Here is a 20,527-nt window from a genome sequence, read left to right on the forward strand (position 1 = left end):
CAGGATTTGCAATGTGGCTGAAGACTCCAAGGAGATGGCGGTTGCCCCGAGGGCGGACTACGAAAGTCTTTCCCCTCCAGCGCCGCCCTCGCTCCCTGCTCTCCCCGCCCTCATAGAGCCATAGAGACGCCCCGCCCGCGCAGATAGAGCGTCCGTTCCAAGAAGCGGCGCGGGCGGGGGTCCAAGGTTATCGGCGCAGAGCCAAGCCGCGCGTCCTCCCTGGCCATAGAGGAGCCGGCGGAGTCGGACAGAGCGTCTCCCAGCCCGGCCATAGAGTGGCTGCCGGCCGTCGCCGGCTCGGGGGCATCTCGCCATTTTAGAGGAGAGCGGGCGGAGGCCGAGCCGAGGCCAGGTACTGGGGGAACCGGGCCCCTGGGGCTGTCTCCGGCGCCCCGTTGGCGTTAGCGGGCGGCTGTGAAGCTGCTGTGCCCGGGGGTAGGTGGGAACCCCCCCCCCCCGCGCGCTCCCCATGTTGGTGGGGTGGGAACAGGCCCCCGGGGTGTCACATTGCAGACAGGAGCATTAGCTCCTTAGGCGCAGAACGGGGAGCCGCCCCTCACCTCCCTGGTGGCCAGGCCTGGAGGAGGGAGGTTGGCTTGAGATAAGAATCAATTCCCTGCTCTACTACAGACTGGGTGTATGATCTGGGGCGTCCGTCAGTCTCTCTGGGCCTCCATGCCCCACCTGGAGTTGCCTTTCCTCACCTCACAGGGGGATAAGCTCAATAATAACAATCCTTAGCCTTTATGTAGCGTTCTTCATCATCTCAAAGCACTTTACAAAAGTGGTCAGTAGCTTTTACAGATGGGGAAACTGAGGCAGAGAGTGGGGAAGCGACTTGCCCGAGGTCACCCGGCAGGCCTTTGGCAGAACTGGGACTTGAACCCAGGTCTCCTGAGTGCTTGTGCTGCTTAGATACCAGTGTGATGGGGGTCATATAAGCAGGTAAATGGAAGGAAGTTCCTCCATCTGTAGCGGGTAAAGGGGCAGGTAGGTGTGTGAATGGGGTGGGACAGTGCTGCAACCACCTCCTGCTACTTTTGGTTGCTCAGACTGAGATACCTTGAGCCTGACTTTCAGAAGTGCTGCACTTGCACAGATGCTTCTGGGAGCTGCAGGTGCTCAGTATCTGAGAATCCAGCCATGTTTCAAATTAGGAACCCAAACGTAGGCCTTCAAAGTTTTGTTGGCATAGCTGTGTCAGTCAGGGGTGTGGTGGTTTTAGTTTGTTTTGCTGATATAGTTAGGCTGGCAAAAGTCTTGAGTAGATGCCGTTATACAGACCAAAAAGTCCTTTTGAAAGTATAACATGTTTCATTTGAGGAATCACTATAAGCTATAGCAACAAAAGAACTCCTCCTAGGGCAGCTTATCCTAGCAAGACTGGCCAGTATAACTGTACCTGTATAGTTATACTAGCAAACCCTTTCTAGTCTAGACAAGGCCACAGTTGATATGTCTGGAAATGTTGGCCTTAAGCTTTCTGAGTCATCCCTTTCTGGTAATTGTGAGTCATGGTAGTGAACCTTTATATTTAACACAGCAACTGGTGCTCTATAAAAGATTCATTTATCTACTTCTGGGCACTATTGTGAGTCCTAAGTAAATAGTGTTTGTAAAGTGGTACATAAGGGTAAATAGTGTTAGGACTAGTCAGGGGAAGAGGTGGAAATAGAATTCAGGACATACACCTCTACCTCAATATAACGCTGTCCTCGGGAGCCAAATATTCTTACCGCCTTATAAGTGAAACCGCGTTATATCAAACTTGATTTGACCACGTTATATCTGAATTTGTGTTATATCGGGTGGCGTTATAACGGGGTAGAGGTTTACTTAGGAACTCTGCACAGGCTTGTCCTCTGTTTGAGCTTTATAAAGTGCAAGTCAGGGCTACGTGTGCTTCCTAGATCCCTGAAGTTGGTATGTGTTCAGAACACCAAGAAATATCCTTATACTGTAAATACCTGAAAACAGCGCTTGAGAACTAAATAGTCCTCACCAAAACAGGCTGGAGGCAGTTGTTGTAGAGACTATTAATAACAAAGAAGGGTTGGACAGACTGTTAGAACAAATGTGGCTTTACTAATCTGAATGGTTTGTTGTTTTTTTTTTGACTCTGCATAACTCCAAAACATTTCCATCCTGGACCCTGTATCTCCTGAAAAATTCTGCCTTCCTATAAATTAATTCCTGTGAAATTTCCAGTAGATTAGATAGATTTGGCAAAGTTACTGTCAAAATCTAGTTTGGTGAAAGTCTTGCTTCAGTCTTAATCCTGGAGAGACTAGAATTTCTCCCTAAACTGCAATTAATTGATTGGCTTTTTGGTTTGCCCCCCCCCTTTAAAAGCTTTGTAATGAGAGTTAATGTCTGAGCGGCGTGCTCCTAGGATGCTGGAACATGGCCAGTGCATATTGCTTCTGTGTACAATATCCTATTGCAGTTGCTTGTCCCTGAATTGACTTGACCTGTGTTTGACTACAGTTCTTTGTTCTCTCACTGCTGCTTGTTTATAGGTTATTGTTTGTTACGTCAAGTCATGTAATTGTTGTTTACCAGCTATGTAGGTAACAAAATTCACTTGCTCTGTACAGTGACTCAGCTAAGTCTCTTAAAGCTGATGATAATGTCAGTGTTCGTGTGTAACTTGTCACTTTCTATAACACTACATAGTAAATAGGTTGGGAGTTTTTTCCTTTGTAAAGAAATTAAAAGATTAAAAAAAAAAAAGATACATGTAGCCTCTCTTCAAACTCCAGTGTCAGTGTGTAACTTTGTCTTTTATGCAAAGCTCTCTCCAAATAGTGAAGTTTTTAATTTTGGGGGGAAAGCAGCTATTCACTAGAGTAACACCAATAATAATATTCCTTGCTTGCTGTCCCCATGACTTATTCTGCAGGTATATGATTGTCAGCATAGTAGTATTCAAGGCATGTGAATGGCACTGTAAAATTAACTAGGTAAAACAAAAATTCTGTAGTAATTAGCTGTTGGGAATCTGTGTGATAAATGTGAGAGAACAGAAGAGATCTATGCAACTTGCTGAGCCTGCTGTGCTTCTTACAAGAAGATGTGTGAGACATTCCCGTGGTGTTATCTGGACTGGTGATCTGCTAAGTAACTCCAGTCCTCCATTCAGGGAGCCAGCCTTACCCTGCTCTGCTGTGAGAACCCCCACTCCCAGGCTGTTCGTGCACAGCCTCTAGCATGTAAGCTGCTCCCAGCTACGTGAGTGAGCACTTTTGGCCAGCTGCTGCTTGGACTGTGCAACCGAATGACACTAGCCAAAATCTCCGGTTTCAGACACAACCCTAGGAACTTCCATCTTGCAGTGTCCAGTTATGTCTGCTCAACGCTGCAAGCTTATATAAGTTGATCAATTTAACAAAGGCTAGTTATCCCAAGGGCATCTCTGACTGCTTCAACCCAAATGCACTGCTTCAGGTAGAATAAACAAACAAATTTATTAACTACTGTCAAGGCTGATTCCCCACTCTGGCACTTCGAGTGCAGAAGGTGGAGTCCCACAAGGATTCTAAAATTTAATACTGGCCACTCCAGGCTTGTATTAAACTCCTAAGGTTACAGCTTCTCTCTGACCTTGGATTGGTAAATGCTGCCACCACCCAAGGGCAGAACCCCTTTGAAATCCCAGGAAGGCGCACATGGGAATTCCTTCCTGTGGGGTACCCTCAAGCCAGGCTGTCCCCTTAGGTAAGCGTTTCAGTTGCTTGGTGGTTGTGTCTGTAGATGGAGGTGGAAGAGAGCGAGCACGGCAAGCATCTCTCCCTTTTATCATGTTCTTTCTTTCCCCTCTTGACTTTGCGCCCGCGCTGCCCCCCCCCCTTTCAGGGTCAGGTGAGCATTACCTAATCGTAGTTCCAAACTGACCAAGGGAAGGAGGGTGACTCACTCTTTGTTGCCTAGGCCAGTGTCCTTTGTTCCTGTGAGGCTGGGCTGGGTTTGTCTCATAAGTGCTTTGAGGTGTGAACTGCCCCTCTGCTCCTGGAGAGTTTTGCCTGGGCTTGTTTTAAGCCCTGAGGACACATTTTCAGCCTCATAACTACATACATGAAATTACAACCTATAAGATTACTATAACAACAATGCTCAGTGCATCATGAGCCTTCCAAAGACATCCAACATGACAAACTTTGCATTGGATACCAGGCCATCATATTATAAGGATGAACATGGGGGTGCAGTGTTCCTCTGAGGTACAGAGCGTCACAATGTGGTTTTTTTTTTTGTTTGGTACAATATAGCCAGTCCTTTCTATTTTATTTCTTCTAAGTAGGTGTCTCACATTTGAATTAACTTACCTCAGTGAATAACGCAGGCCAATATCCACCTGCAGAAGAGGCTGTTGCAGCCAGAATCAGGTTTCCCACTTTAACAAATTGTATCTAGATGGCTAGCTAGAGACTTCTGATCATTCAGTGCTTCAGCTACATTTATTATGACCAGGGCAAACAGCCTTTTGCTGTGGTTCAGCTGCTGTCCTGAAACTGATGTTGGTGTGACTGGTAAATGATTAGTAAATGCCCATGCTGTAGCAGCATCCCCATCCTTTTATAGTAAAGCTTCTCATAGGAACCATAGTGTTCGCTCCAGTGCCCTGGCCAAATTCCATCCTGGGTAATTCCATTCTGTCTCCTTAAAGTCTCCCTGTCATTTCAATTAGGCACAGGATTCTTCTTCCCTGCATAACAGTTTATAATGAGAAGTGTTGCTAGGGGCTCTCAAACAGCTGCCACCTTCACTCTGGGTGGCTGTGTTTTCTTGCTGGGTGTAGGGTTTCTTGAGTGCTCTGCAAAGCCCTTTGGAATCCTTCAGGGTGAAAGATGCTCTAAAAATACATCTCTGGGTGTGGTACATAATTATTTTCAATTAATGCAAAACTATTCTAGCATGCTGGCTGGAAATTCCACTAATCATCATGCAAATAATTAATTAGGCAGAGGTGTCTTGTTGCTTGGAAAACATAAATGATGGATTGAAATCAATCTACGCTGACATGGGGGGTTGGAAAACCAAGAGCTCTCCCTTCCCACCTGTGGGTGTGTAGTGGGCACTGGGGCATTGTGTTTTCTTCCCTCTCCTTCAGTCAGGTGCAGAGCTGCCATGGGAAACACCACCAGCGATCGATTGTCTGGGGAACGTCATGGCTCCAAATCTCACCGCTCTGATGGAGCCAGTAGCACCCATTCCACGAAGGATCATCCCCACAAGATCATGGTGGGCAGCACTGATGACCCCAATGTTTTCAGCACCCTTGACTCCAAGGTATGGACTGGCCTCTCTGTCCCATTCCCCATCCTTACAGAATCATAACCAAAGATGCAGGTCACCATATTGGCAGCTCTGCTGAGCTCACTTTCTAGCAGATCTGAGTCAGACATTTGTGGGGTTTGTTTGTTTTTATTTGGAAGTGCCTAATTACCCTACGGTGTGTACAATAAACCTCACTACAGTCAATTCCTAGGGGTGATACAGTGTGTACAGAACGCCCCTAGTCAAAGGGTATCAGGAAAAGGGGCCCATTTAGAAGAAAGTCCAGAGAATGGAGTGAGAAGAGGACACAACACACAGGCTGTCGTTTGGCTTGGACAGACAAGCCAGGAAATGACTCGGGCACGTCCTCAGCTGGATTAAATTCTCTTAGCTCCGTTGTCTGAAGTGGAGCAATAATAATGTAATGCCAGCTGCAGTTCTGCATCTTAGACTCCAGAGTCTAGGGGAGAAGGGAGTCATCCTCATATTGAAGGTAGTGCATAGATCAAGGAAGGTGAGACTAGAGGCATTTGGATACTACAACAAGGAGAGCTGTGTAATTGCCTAGCTCCATGATGTTGCAAAAGGGGTCTTGTGACTTGGACACAGACATTGTTGGTGATGGCAATGGAGAGGAGGAGCGAAGCAGAGAGGAAGTCAAAGCACTGGAGTAGATGCCAAGTGGAGGGGAGTGGGTGGACAACAATTGGGTAATCTGTGATGCATTGTGGAGCTGGAAAATCCATGCTGCTCCTGCTCTGATGTGTGCTGAAGGGCTATGGGAGAACAATGTGACTGGAGAGCCAGCCCTGATCCCTGCTGTATCTGCACGTTGGCTAGGCGGTAGGATGGCTCTTGTTTTCTTCATGCAGCTTGCTGGGGAGAAGGAGTTTATGTCATGGCAGCATGATCTGGAAGAGTCAGTAAAGCCTTCACAGCAGGCTCGTCCCACTGTCATTCGCTGGGCTGATGGAGGCAAGGAGGTCTTCATCTCTGGGTCCTTCAACAACTGGAGTGCCAAGATCCCACTCATCAAAAGGTATTTCCTCTCTCTGGGAAGCCTTTGCATATGCAAGTCACAATAACTTGAGGAAGAGGAGTGATATAAAACACATTGGTTACATAAATTATTTAACCACTTCCCTCTACTAGATTTCTCACTGTTCTTTGGTTCCGTGTTCCTTAGCTGAAGTACTGACTCGCGAATTATTATGGTTTTATTAGCCAAAATAGCTTTGAAAAACAACAAAATTACAGCAAGTGAAATAAAGCTGGTAATAACGTCTACAGTGTCAAAAACTGAACTCCTTTTGAGATGTTGCTGTCTTCAAGAAGTAATAAATCAGTTCAGTTAATTCAAGGGCTTAGTCTTGGTAACAAAAACTTGCTAACTTTCCCAGTTCTATACTAATCTGGGCAGGTGATTTTGGTGTCAACATGGAACTACAGATCCTTAAATATCCAAGCAAATTCCAAGCATATCTGCCAGTGGAATTATGAGACTGCTTGTGGCAGTCCAGTGTGTGATGTTGATTCAGGTTGTGTGTGAATGTACAGGGATAGCATGGGACAGATGTGGGTGGGTGGGTGTGAGTGGGATAGGACTGGTCTGTGATGTGTTGAGATGTCTCTCGATGCAGTGTCTCTCTTAGCTTAGCACAGTGGTTCTCAACCAGGGGTACACGTATCCCTGAGGGTATGCAGAGGTCTTCCAGGGGGTACATCAACTCATGTAGATATTTGTCTAGTTGCACAACAGGCTACATAAAAAGCACTAGTGAAGTCAGTGCAAACTAAAATTTCATACAGACAATGACTTGTTTCTACTGCTATATACTGTACACAGAAATGTAAGTACAATATTTATATTCCAATTAATTTATTTTATAATTGTATGTAAAACTGAGAATGTAAGCAATTTTTCGGTAACAGTGTGCTGTGACACTTGTGTATTTTTATGTCTGAATTTTGTAAGCAAGTCATTTTTGTGAGGTGAAACTTGGGGGTACTCAAGGAAAATCAGACACCTGAAAGGGGTACAGTAGTCTGGGAAGGTTAATTGTGTCTGCAGGAATTCTGTCTGTGCTATCCAAAGCAGTACTGTGTGAGATGAACTCAGGCACTAGACTCAGGCTCAAACTATCTAGGACTGGTGCTGTGTCCGGTGACCCTGTGGAAGAGCAACCTCTGTGATGCTGTTTCTGTAACAACACTGTGTCCTGTTCTCCTCTCTCTCCTTTCAGCCACAATGACTTTGTTGCTATTCTGGACCTGCCCGAGGGCGAGCACCAATACAAGTTTTTTGTGGATGGCCAGTGGGTTCATGACCCTTCCGAGGTAACTCTCATCTGTTTTCTCTCCCCAGAGATTCAGTGAGTGCTCCTCTTAGGCTCAGTATGCTGCCTCAGCACTGCGGATATGCAGTGTGCACCCCATGCCCTAGGCTGGTTCAGCCTCTCCTCCCTGCTTCCCTTGTAACATTTTGTCCCCTTGGCTAGGATTGTACAGCACCAGCAGCCCTCCCCCTGCTTTGGTTGGTGCGGCACTGATTGCCCCTCCCTATATTCTGGTAACATGTTGTGGCTGTTTCACCCCATAAGCATTTCTGTGCATGTAGCTAATGGAATAGCTCTGTGAGCCTCTCTGCCTCCATCGCTTGATTCCATGTCCCAGGCCCTTGCTTCCCAGGACTAGCTTTACAGCTGATTCCTCTCTATGGCCTTGACTCCCTCATGCAGCGGTCTAGGTTTTAAATGAAAATTAAGGCATTTTTTTCTTTAACATTGTCTGGGTGGAGATGCAGAGATCAGGAAGGGATTGGTGGGCATTGTGGGGTGAGGAGGGGTAGGGATGGGAAATAAGATACCAGTTCCACTGACTTATTCCTCCCGGGGCCTAGCTCTATGCTCAAACAGACCATGTAATCCTACTTAGAACATCATCTGGTGACCCTCAACAGTGTTAAAAGAGGCAGCTGGGGACCAGAATTCCTTTAAGCCAATTTCAGTATAACCAGCCAGACTAGGGCATCTGGTTCCCTTAATCTCCTCGCTCAGATGTGATGCCTGCAGCTGATAAAGGGGCAACCTGACAAGCATAGTAATCTAGTTTCCTGCAGGTAGGAGGATGGGCCTACAGAAGAGGATTATTAAAGCAGAGTGTGGGGGTGGAGTTGCATAGATTGCCCAAAATTGAGAGTCATTGGAAACGAATGGGTGTGAACAGTGAGAAAATGCTAATGAGGCGTGCCTGTGAGCCTGTGTTCAGATAAGAGTCTGAAACTTCTGTATCCCAGAGTCTAGCAGGGCATTCTTCAACATAGTGTCTCTTGAGCCTTGGGCAGCTCTTGTGGTTTATCTGCTCTACCTCTGCCTCTTGGTTTGACACAGATGGGTGGCGTATGTGCTACTGTAGCAGGGGGATAGATAAATGGAGATGTGTGATTGTCCATGTGCAGGTGCGGGAGAGAGGGCTGGGAAAAGTGTGGGCTTGGCCACGCTTGCGGATGTAGAGTGCTGGTAGTTAAACCTGTCTTCGGAAAACGCTGCCATGTGTTTACACTGTCAGCTGCAAGCGCACTGGCGTGGCCACATTAGCAGCTCTTGCAATGCCACAAAGAGCAGTGCATTGTGGTAGCTATCCCAGGGTGCAAGTGGCTGCAACATGCTTTTTAAATGTGGGAGGGTGAAGTGTGACAGGGAGTGTGTTGTGTATATGTCTGGGGAGAGACAGTGTGTTTTGGGGGGCAGAGAGCGTGTCAGCATGCTATCTTGTAAATTCAGACAGCAGCAGACCTTCCCCCTCTTCCTCTCCCCCCTCCTCCCACAACAGCAGCATTCCACTTAATGGTTTGCTTTGTCCCAGAGCAGATAAGCATGCAGGCTGTCAGAAACAGAGCTTTGAAAGGGGATATCTGCATGCCTGCAGCCGATTTCAAAACAATGAGAAGAGTGGCCACTTGACTTCAGGGGATTATGGGACATTTCTGGAGGCCAGTCACAGTGCAGTAATGCAACACCTCGTCCACACTGATGCCTGGGCGTTTCAGCTAGGGCGCAGCAAGCTTTATGCTTCTCGTGGAGGTGGATTACCAGGAGCGCTCCAGCTGCAGTGTTCAGGTGCTCTACGTGCCTTGCCAGTGTGGACACCTCAGGAGTTAGGGCGCCTGGGACTGCTTTAATGTGCTCTAACTTGCAAGTGTAGCCAAGCCCTGTGAGTGTGATTGTGTCAGTGGGAAGAGGATGTAGGTAGGTCACTGTCTTCACTTTTCATTTCAGCCTGTGGTCACCAGCCAAATGGGCACCATTAACAATCTGATTCACGTCAAGAAGTCTGACTTCGAGGTATTTGATGCATTAAAGGTGGATTCTCTGGAGAGCTCAGAGACTTCGTGTCGAGGTACATTTCTCATGGCTCTCAGTGCGTGCTGACATTGACTGTGACACGTGCCCCTTTCCTCCTTCGAGACTTGCTCAAAGCTCCTATGACACTGATTGCACTGAAGGGGATTGAGCCCCTTGAGTTGGAACTCCAGCTGACAGCTGGGTGGGTGCCTGACACACAGCTGTGAGGAGTAGTGTTTGTTGTTATATTGCACCATTGCCCAAGGACCCAGTGTTGTGCAATGCACACACTAATGTCCCCTCTCTGAAGAGCTTGCTGTCTGAGTGCCTTGTAAGTGTGAGTGATTTAGTTGTCTGATCTGAGCCTTGTAAGTGTGAATGGGGGTCAGTTGTGTGAAGGCACTGAGGTGCCAGAGTTTTTTAAAACTGAAATCTAACATGCTAGATTTGCCAATTTTAAGTGTTCTAGCCAATGTTGGAATGGAATTTAATTAGGATAACCCCTTTTTAGTGAGTCCGGGGAGCACTGGTTTACTACTTTTATCACTTTTACCTTGGACAGTTTACTAATTCACCCAGAACCACATAAATGGACAATCAATAGTTTATTGACCAACTGTAGGTACAAGCAATAATTTAGGCATGTACTGAACACAAAATACGCATGCAGTCATGTAATTAACATAAACCAGTGCGAGGGCCTGTAGCTATACCAAGGAACAGTACAAATCACCAAGATTTCTTCTTACATTTACTGACAATCATCAGTTATCAAGTCTTTAGTCCCTGTAATACATGATCATGCTTCTGGGACTTCTCCAAGGAGTACGGGTGCACTAGTCCTAGGGCACACCGTGGTCACGGCTATTGGAATTGTTTGGTATGAGGGGTACTAGTTTAAAATATCAAGAACAATTGCCTGAAGTTGTTTTAAGTCTCTTGGGCCAATTTGTGGAGTTGACAAAGGAGAATATACATAAAACATTAGTTAGTTAAATGCCAAAATATAGTTACTTGAGGTCTCACTAAAAAGAATGTGGCCCCAACAAGGTAACTCTGTTATTTATGCTAATGAGCAGAAAGAAATACAGTCCCTGAAATACAACCTCATGACTTCTTAGTCCATAATCCTGGGATCAGGGGGAGACTTTTTCATGCTGCTGGTCTGAGTGTCCGTAGTGCTTCTGGATTCTGCAGCTTCTTTGTGGGTTTAGTCAACTGCTTTGCTTTGTCCTGTAACCCTGGAGAGGGGCGTGGGGGAAACTGTCTACAGGGTACAGTGAGCTTTGGGTACTATGACTGGGGTCCTAGTGGGGGCCAGCTATTGTCACTCAATTAGGGTGAGCTGCAAAAAATGGGGCAGCCAAATCCCAAAAAGCTGGCGGATATTCCAATACTTAGATTCACCAACCCAGCATAGAACAGCTTCTTTATTACCTTACTGGTTACTCCGAAGTCCAAACAACACAGTTCCCTTAAAGTGACCCAGCCTCAAGCCTCCATCCAGGTTCCCACGTCAGATATGATGAAAATTTCTGTAAATTTTATTTCATCATATAAAAGAAAAGGTTCTACCAATCCCAAAGGATTGGACACATTACCTCCCAGGTTAATGAATGTTTCAGATCTTACCCAAATACACACTACAGCCAATTCTTACTAACTAAACTAAAATTGATTAAAAAACAAGAGAGTATGGTTAAAAGATCAACATACATACAGACATGACTTCAATTCATTGAGGTGCAGATTCATAGCAGAGATGGTGAGCTTCATAGTTGCAAAGAGTTCTTTTAGAAATAGTTCATAGGTTATAGTTCAATGTCCAAATCTCATATTCAGAGCATACCAGTATAACTGGGACCTCAGTCTTGCGACTGGAACTTCTCCTGATGAAACCTAAGCAGATCTGAGGTGACAGAATCAGGACCCAAGGATCTTTTATACAATTTCATGGCCTCTTTGACAAATTGGGATTTCCTTGGGGACCAAAAGGTAATTGGAATGGTTTCAGAGGAGCAGCCGTGTTAGACTGTATCCGCAAAAAGAACAGGAGTACTTGTGGCACCTTAGAGACTAACAAATTTATTTCAGCATAAGCTTTCGTGGCCCACGTCCGAAGAAGTGGGCTGTAGCCCACGAAAGCTTATGCTGAAATAAATTTGTTAGTCTCTAAGGTGCCACAAGTATTCCTGTTCTTTTTTGGTAATTAGAATGACTTTGAAGGAGGTCCATCACCGGTACTTAGCTATACGGGCCAGTCTTTGCGCTCAGATTTCAGCTCTTGGTTTCTCTGCCTCTGTTGGTATCCAGTAGGTGGTGTCTGTGTATAACAAATATCTTCAATCTCTTTCTTATCGGAGGCTCTTTGTTTGATTCATTTCAAATAGTGCATTTCTGTACTAACCCAGACTATTAAATGGAATTTCTCCTTCTTTAAGCTATTTCATTTAATATTCCAAAGTTACACCTTGGTGAGTTATCTACTTTTTTGGTCACAAGCTTCCTAGCTGATTTCAATGTGTGTTCTACACTCATCTCCGGTTCTTAATTTCCAATTAGATGGGAGTTCTCACCACATGCAAATCATGAGAATTTCATGTCTAGGAACTCTCTTTTCCTGGGAATTGTGCAATTCAACCTTTAGTTTGATTGAAGCTCCCAACAAGATGTCCCCCTGTGGTGATGTGCGTATTGATTCCCATGCTCTATTGCTCCATGAGGAGGCTCCAGTTTGGGATGTGCATAGGGGTGCATGGTGGTAATCCTGGTCGCTGTGGAGACGAGGGAGAAAAGGGTGATTGCTTCCTAGTTAGGCAAGCAGAGAGAGGGCTGTAATAACCTATTATCAATATATATTCAAGGCATGTTTGACATCTATACATCTTACAACCTGCTGGGACCAGAAGCTTCCATTGTGCAAGCAACTGGCTAGTTTAGTATCAGAGTTAATTGTTCTAGTAGTAAGCTGTGTAGAAAACCTTCCACTTTCTTTCTTTCTGCTCACGTTGCAGCAAAGATGACTAGGTTACCTCCCCAGATGCCAGCTGTGCTAGGTTGACCTGGAATCGCTGACTGGTAGTTCAGTCATGCATCAGGGAGTCCTGTAGCAGCGAACCATGTAGATCATTTGAGAAGCCCCTCTGCTGCTGCTGATACATCTTATACAGCAGTGGTTTTCAAACTTTTTTTTCTGGGGATTCAGTTGAAGAAAACTGTTGATGCCTGTGACCCAATGGGGTTTGGGATGTAGGAGGGGCTCAGGGCTCTGGACTGGGGGTGCAGGCTCTGGCATGGGGCCAGAGATGAAGGGCTTGGGGTGCAGGAAGGGGTTCCGGGTTTGGGGGGGCTCAGGACTGGGGCAGGGAGTTGAGGTGTGGGAGGGGGGTCAGGGCTCTGGGCTGGGGCAGGTGGTTGAGGTGCAGGGAGGGCTCTGGATTTGGGAGGGCTCAGGGCTGGGGCAGGGAATTGAGGCGCAGCGTTGGGGTGCAAACTTGCTGCTGGCGGGTCCCAGTCAGTGACGCAGTGGAAGGCTAAGGCAGGCTTCCCGCCTGTCCTGGCACCGTGGACTGCGCTGCACCCTGGAAGCAACCAGCAGCAGGTCTGGTTCCTAGGTGGTAGTGCGACTCTCGCCCACAGGCACCACCCCTCCGCCACATCCCCCGGCCAATGGGAGTGCTGAGCCGGTGCTCAGGGCAGGAGTAGCGTGCAGAGCCCCATAGCCCCCCTGCCTAGAAGCCGGACCCACTGCTGGCTGCTTCCAGGGCACAGCACAGTGTCAGAACAGCTAGGGACTAGCCTGCCTCAGCTGGGCAGCACTGCCGACGGGACTTTTAATGTCCCGGTTGGTGGTGCTGACCCAGAGCAAGTCAACCCAGTGCCTTGTGTGCCGCGACCCACAATTTGAAAAACACCGTTATATACAGAGGCTTGTGCTAGAGTGGGAAATAAGACAGTGCAGTGTGACTCTCAAATAACCCCTTAGTGTGGTCTTGGCACCTAGATGTATCGCCTTTGGAAGCCACTGCTTGCAGAAGGTGTTGCCAAGGCTATGGAGCTGAGATATTCTGTTGCACACATCTGCTCTCTTGGACTTGCAGCCCAGTGCCAATCTAGGGTTAATTAAAGAAGCCAGTGCTGGAAAGACCCTGCTGGGTCCCTCTAGTTGACACTTTACTTCATATCTCCTTGGTATTTTGTAGACCTGTCTAGCTCCCCGCCAGGACTCTATGGTCAGGAAATGTATGTGTATCGACCGGAGGAGCGCTTCAAATCTCCACCCATCCTCCCTCCTCACCTCCTCCAAGTCATTCTCAACAAGGACACCAACATCTCTGTGAGTAGCAGCCTCTCCCGCTGAGTGGGCACGTAGCTGGGTGTGGAGCAAGCAGGGGAGTTTGGGCTGAGTGCTAACAGGCTCTGCAGTAAGAGCAAAGGTGGCCAGAGGGTGCCCCACAGAGTTCTACAACATGTCCTGCTGCACTCCTCCTACCTGTATGGCCTGAGAGCATCATGGATCTCAGCATGCAGTACTCCAGGGGTTCTCAGACTTCATTGCACCGCAACCACCTTCTGACAACAAAAATTACTACACGACCCCCAGGACGGGGGACCGAAGCCTGAGCCCTGCTGCCCCGGCGGGGGGGGGCAAGCCAGAGCCCAGCTACCCCGGGCTGGGGGGGTAAAGCCCAAGGGCTTTAACCCCAGGTGGGGAGCCCGTAAACTGAGCCCCGCCACCTAAGGTGATGGGGCTTGGGCTTTGGCCCCAGCAAGTCCAATGCCAGCCCTGGTGACCCCATTAAAATGGGGTTGCGACCCACTTTGGGGTCCTGACCCACCATTTGAGAACCGCTGCAATACTCCCATCTCGATCCAAGCACACAGCCCTCGCTGTGTGCTGGTCAAAGCAGGCTGTACCTCTGCTCTCTGTTGGCTCCTTGCTCTCTCTGGTGCAAAGCCTGGGCTCCATCCTTGCTCTAGTCAGTAGAACATGGCTAAAATCCAGAGCGTAAGTCTAACGTCCACTGAAATGACTGATCCGCGCACACCCTAGAATGGCCTGGGGTGGTATTTGTGAGTTGTTTCCGCCAGGAGAGCCTGTCTGTGGCTGCTGCTCCCAGGTCCCATTTGCCTCTGTAGACTGACCCTTCTCCTTGTTCCAGTGTGACCCAGCTCTTCTACCGGAGCCCAACCATGTCATGCTCAACCACCTCTATGCACTCTCCATTAAGGTAAGTGATGGTCACACGGTGAGTTACCTGCTTCACCTCTGAGGGCCTAAGAGAGGCTACTGCCTTTATGATCTTCCCTTGCTGCTACGGGGTGTTGTGATGTGTGGCCTGGAAGTCTATGCAGCAATGAAACAGATGCGCAGCCTGAGCCAGCTACAACGGGACTGGCCACAGGTTTGTCTTTGCTGTGTAGACATACTCCAGAGCAGGGATCAGCAACCTTTCAGAAGTGCTGTGCCGAGTCTTCATTTATTCACTCTGATTTAAGGTTTCGCGTGCCAGTAATACATTTTAACGTTTTTAGAAGGTCTCTTTCTAGAAGTCTATAATATATAACTAAACTATTGTTGTATGTAAAGTAAATAAGGGTTTTAATGTTTTAAGAAGCTTCATTTAAAATTAAATTAAAATGCAGAGCCCCCCGGACCAGTGGCCAGGATCCGGGCAGTGTGAGTGCCACTGAAAATCGCCTTGTGTTCCACCTTCGGCATGCATGCCATAGGTTGCCTACCCCTGCTCCAGAGCTCTTCTTCAGGGCTGGGAAAGGTACTCTGAGCGTCGCCGCTAAATGCAAGGTGGAACAGATTGTTTAGCATAGGTAGCACATATTGTAAGGGACCATACCAGGTAGAGTGGCCCATTAATATTCCTGCAGTCATAGGACAAAAAGAAGGGTTAAGTGGGCTACAGATTGTGGTAAAAAGCCCCCTGGTTGAGGCAGCCAAGGGGGCACCGAAGCAGTTGGCACTGGCAAACTTTAGTGGTTCAAGGTGGACCAGGGTATAGGACTGTGGGAGCTGGAGAGGCACTGGGGCTCCCTAGCCTACTGCCTAGTCCAGTTCCAGCCTGGCTCCCTCATTCCACATTGGTCTGTAACCTTGTTCTACTCTGTCCTTCCTATTAAAATCCACTTTTCAGAGTGTGTAACTGAATCCTGTTTACATACAAATCTCATCGCAGCCTGAGTTATGGCGCTTCTGGGGTATCTGGCATCTGCCCACCAGCCAAAGGGAATGTGATGTTAATTACAGGTTAATTTAATGGGTGCGTTTAATGGGCAGACACTTCCCCCACCCCCTCCCCCGTGGCAGTACAGAAATTGGCAAACAGGCAGAGTGCCAGCCCAGAGCTGAGTGACTGAGGCAGAGCAGGAAGCTGCCAGGCTCCCTCTGGGATTGATGGTGAGGTACGTGCGGCTTTGGCATCCCAAAGTCTGTCCCTGTGGGCTGGCCTAGCTGCTGTTGCTGTGCCATAGGAGGAGGCGAGGCAGCTGGGCCGGGGGCTCTGCCGTCACTCTGGGTGGCTGGGGGTGAAAGGGCTGGAAGGCCCTGACTGCTCCCTGCTGGCCTTGGGGAATGTTTTCACTAATGTCTCTGAGAACAGCGCTTCTCTGGGGCAAGAGCAGCACCTTCAAACACTGCTCTGTCTGCCTGCCCAGCTCAGACTCACATGGGCTCTGCTGTCTTCCTGAACTCCCCAGCCCCTCCCACTGGTCCCAGTTGCCCGTTGGCCCCTGCTCATTGCAGCCTGCAGGTGCTGTGCTTCGCTGTCACTTCCATTGATACCTGTAGTCCCCGCCGCAAAGTGCAGGATGTGCTGAACAGAGCCAGTCAGAAAAGGTATTTCTGGAGACTCCATTTGGGATGAACCGATGCAGAATGTTTTGGGCAGCTCTCAGGGGAGGGTCTTGTCTGTCCCACCCTCACCGGAGCTTGCAGGGGAGGCAGAGCAGCCTGGCGCTCTGCCTTTGCACCCCCTATGGGGAGGTAGGGAGACCTGCCTGTGTTTAGTTAAATCGGTAACAGATTCAGCCAGACTCGCTGTGCTGATTGGCATTTTCCCAGAACGTGGAGTTTTTGTTGGAAAACTTCGGACAGCTCTAGTGCCAGATGCTGCTGCTGCCTTCCATCTTGCCCAGAGCACTGCTACCAGGCCCTCCTGTCATCCACAGCTTCCTTGCATGGCCGTCAGGATCTAGCTTGGAATTTACCTCCAGGGCCTTGTCTCTGCTTGTCTTTCTGTGCTGCTCTCGGATTCCTCTGCTCCTCTAGCACTGACCTTTCTCTCTGCCTTCCCGCAGTCCAGCCCGCACAAGAGCAGTCTCTGCAGCTGCTGGTGCTAGCAACAGCTCCCTGTTCTTTGTCTCAGTGACTCTCCTCATCTCAGATCTTGGCTAGGAGCTCTCTCTCCCTCCCTTCCCCTTACTACATCAGTGTAACTGTGCCGACACTGTGAAGTATCCTGGGGCCGTGGTGCATCTATGATCCGCACCACTAACACTCTGCTGTGTTCTCTTGCAGGACGGCGTGATGGTGCTCAGTGCCACTCATCGCTACAAGAAGAAGTATGTCACCACTCTGCTGTACAAGCCCATCTGATCGTGTGTCTCACCGCGTAGCACACGAGGAATGCCATGTTGTCTGCACGCACTAGGCGACAGGCCTACAAAGAACTGGTGGTTGGCTCTAGCTGAATGTGGCAGGGGTGGAAGGGGATGAGCCCAGCCCTGCTGGGTGTCTGAGCTATTCCCTCTGTATTCTGTTGGTGAGATTTGATTTGACCCTTTCATAGCCTCCCTCTTTGGGGGCCTCTGGCTTTGCTGAGTTCCCTGGCTTGGTCTATTGCCTGCCAGCCTGGCTCCCCATGAGGGAGTCACAGCAGGGAAGCTCTTCCCCAGCCCCTCTGCTTGTAAGGGCTTTGGCCAGTGCCTGTGGTGGGGCAGAGCCATGTCACTCTCCCTGTGTACACCATGCCAAGGCTCTCTAGAATGGCCTGCTTCAGGGCAGAGTGCAGGGGGTGTCTGCACCTGAGCTCTGCAGGCCTGGGCTGGCTTCCTACCCCCTGCGCTCAGCTGACGGGACTGGAATGTGCACATGGCTCCCCTGAGCAGAGACCAGGGTTAGTCGTTTCCCCCACCACCACCCACACTCACTGCATTGGAGGGTTGGTCCCAACCAACACTCACACTCACACTCTCTATCCTGCCCGCCTCAGGCATCGACACCCCCAGCATTCAGCTTGAGCTGTGGGCCTAGGCTCCAGCATGCTGAGCCTGGACTTCTGTGGGGCCAAGAGGTGAGAATTTCCCAGGTTTAGGCCACAGCAAAATGGCTCCGTGCTGCCCTCCCCTGGCCAGTGCAGCATAGAAACTGCTGCTGTGATGGAGCAATTAGCGCCCCTACTGTCTGAGAGGAAGAGCCTGAGCTGCTGAGATGTCTGTCACTTAGAGGCTGGGTGTTCTCTCTCTCCTGCTGTGGGCCTGCTCCAGCGCCTGTGTGGGGCAAGGGAAAGGCTCCTGCCGCGTCACTGGCCTTTGCACCAGCTCTCACCAGTCTGGGTATTTTGTGGGAAGAACTGCAGTGCTAGTGCCTGGTCTCCCAGCTTGCCCAGCAGCTGCCAGGGCTGCTCTGTCTGGGCAGGGGGCTCTCACATGCACTGGGGTTCTTGGCCTGGTAGCTGATCTCACTGTTGAGATGACAAAGTCTCCTGCCCCAGTGCACTGAAGTGGCTGGTTCTGTCTTGGCTAAGAGCTTTCTCAGGGTCTCAGTGCAAGGTTCTGCCATTGCCTCAGGCTGGGCTCCGCAGCGCTCACTGGCTCTGCAGCCCTTCTCTGTGGGGGGAGCACTAGTGGCTGAGCTCAGCCTTCCTGGGTCACTTGTCCTGAGGAATGTTTAGTGAGTGCCACTGTCGCAAGTCCTTTGGGCTAAGCCTCTGCCAGGTTCAGCTCTTAGCTTGCGGGTGGGGAGGGGGCATTGCCATTGTATGCAATTGCACTTTACCAGGCACAAGGAGAGCACTGGCTCCCCATCCTGCCGGAGTGCCTGCGGGGGCGGGGGTTGCGCTGTGCGATGGCGAGATGAACACGGCTGTGCATGCTCCGCTGGACCCTGGACGGGCTGCAGATGCCTGGAGCTGAGCAGACGGCTGCCTGGGTGGGAGGCCAAACTGGACAAGCAGCAGCAGCTTCGGCCCAGCCCAGTGAAACCAGCATGACCATGGTGCTCACTGACCAAGAGGGAAATTTCTGCTCGGAGGTGAAAAGGAGGCAGGGCCAAGCCCGTCCTTCTGGGGCAGCTGCCCTCTTCCCTGTTGGTGTGGGGAGGACTCGGCCCTGAGGGCTTGCTGACAGGTCAGCCTGGCACTGCTCCAGCACTGGGAAGGGCAGGCACTGGCTCTAGGCTGTGGATTAGTTACTGCTCTCTGTGCTGCGGGGCCCGGCTAGAGCTGTTAGCATGACTCGCACAGCAGAGGCTCCTGCCATTGTTAGGGCTGGTGCCTCTATCATGTAGGAGAGGTGCCGGGTGCCTCAGACCATGCCAAGAGCCAGAGGGTCAGCTTGCTCCCTGCTAACCGTCCCTGTGAGGAGCAGAGGGCCAAGCTGAGGCAATGCTGCCACGCCCTATGGGACTGCTGCCTCTAAGGTGGAAAGCCCAGAGTCTGGGTGCTGTGGCCGCTTGCCTGCCTGCCTGGTGAGCGTGGCTCTGCGGCCAGGCGTTGGGGCTCAGCTAAAGGAAAGGGCTTGGACCAGGACATGCTGGGCACTGGCTCCCATTGCCAGCCCCTCACAGTCCCCGGTCCTGGAGGCAGGGGGGTGAAGAGGGGCAGGTCTCCTGGTGCTTGGGTCACACACTTGGGAGAGCTCAGCCTGCTGTGAGGGGGAAGCAGCTGAGCCCCTTGTCCTGGCCCAGGGCTGGAGCCCAGCAAAGGAAGGCAGTGAGTGGATCACACCGTGCTGCACAGCTGGGGGCTGCACTTCAGTTCCCTGCATCCTGTGCAGGGATGGTGGAATCCCCAGCATCAAGCTGAAGGCACCCACTGGCCCCTGTCCTGCCCTGCAGAAGCAGCAGGTGCAAAAGCCCCAGGAAGCCCTGCTGGTTCTGCTGTGGGTGCCTGTGCTGTAGCTCACGGCTGTGCTCTCCCATGGGAGCTGCAGCAGATGCACAGGGCTAGTAATGCTGGAGGGGGTGAGGGTAGCCTCAGCCAGCCCTTTCGGATAACAGCCTGCACAGCTGTTTACTGCTGAACACAACGGCTGTGGTGAGGGGGTTCTTGGACCTGGGGGCTCTTGTGCCCAGGGTTTGGCCTACTGCTCCGGCAGTCAGCACTGAGGCAAGGGCAGCTCCTTGCTGCTGTCCCTGGGATGGGGCTACAGGCCTGGATTTGGGGGTAGAAAGGGCACCACAGGTGCCAGGCTCCCTTGCTGATTTGATGTAACTCATAAAGCCAGGCTAAGGCTTTGGCCCAAGCAATGTGACTAATAAAGTTTGTTACCGAGGCGGTGGGACCTCATCTGTGTTTGGCCGTGTCTGCATGCCAAGGAAGGGGCTGCACTGAGGACCCAGGCCAGCCATTTGTGTGGTTTGAGATGGCTGGCCCCTGGGTGTGTCCAGTATCCGGGCTGGGGGCTGCCCCTGTGACGCACGTGCCCCCCCCCCCTTCCTCTGAGCATGGCCTTACTGAGGTGCTGCAGGGAGGCCAGGCTCATGGGAGGGCAGGTCACTGCAGGGGAAAGCCAGCCAGCCAGCTCTTCCCACTGGTGTCCTTGTTACAGTGAGGGTAGTGCACCCCCTCCCCCTGGGAATGGCTTGGTGAGGCTGCCTGCCTCTCAGCAGCCTGCACTGTGGGAGCAGCCTGGGTCCTGGGGATGGGGGGAGGCCAGCAGTGCTGACCTGCCAC

General features: G+C 50.2%; 1 protein-coding gene across 2 annotated transcripts; it reads left to right on the forward strand.

Annotated features, from left to right (window-relative positions):
- PRKAB2 (protein kinase AMP-activated non-catalytic subunit beta 2) lies at positions 1-20,126 on the forward strand. 2 transcript variants are annotated; one of them, XM_045027902.1, is made up of 8 exons: positions 1-435; positions 5,111-5,289; positions 6,150-6,316; positions 7,521-7,614; positions 9,555-9,675; positions 13,823-13,956; positions 14,783-14,851; positions 17,152-20,126. In XM_045027902.1, exons 2-8 carry the CDS (start codon positions 5,128-5,130, stop codon positions 17,227-17,229), a joined length of 825 nt encoding a protein of 274 aa, XP_044883837.1. In that variant the 5' UTR covers positions 1-435; positions 5,111-5,127; the 3' UTR covers positions 17,230-20,126. The 2 variants fall into 2 exon arrangements, with proteins under 2 accessions (XP_044883837.1, XP_044883836.1); XM_045027901.1 differs by having other exon boundaries at positions 2-352.
- The last annotated feature ends 401 nt before the right edge of the window (positions 20,127-20,527 follow it).

This window comes from Mauremys mutica, chromosome 8 (genome assembly GCF_020497125.1).
Source record: "Mauremys mutica isolate MM-2020 ecotype Southern chromosome 8, ASM2049712v1, whole genome shotgun sequence".
Taxonomy (NCBI): Eukaryota; Metazoa; Chordata; order Testudines; family Geoemydidae; genus Mauremys; species Mauremys mutica.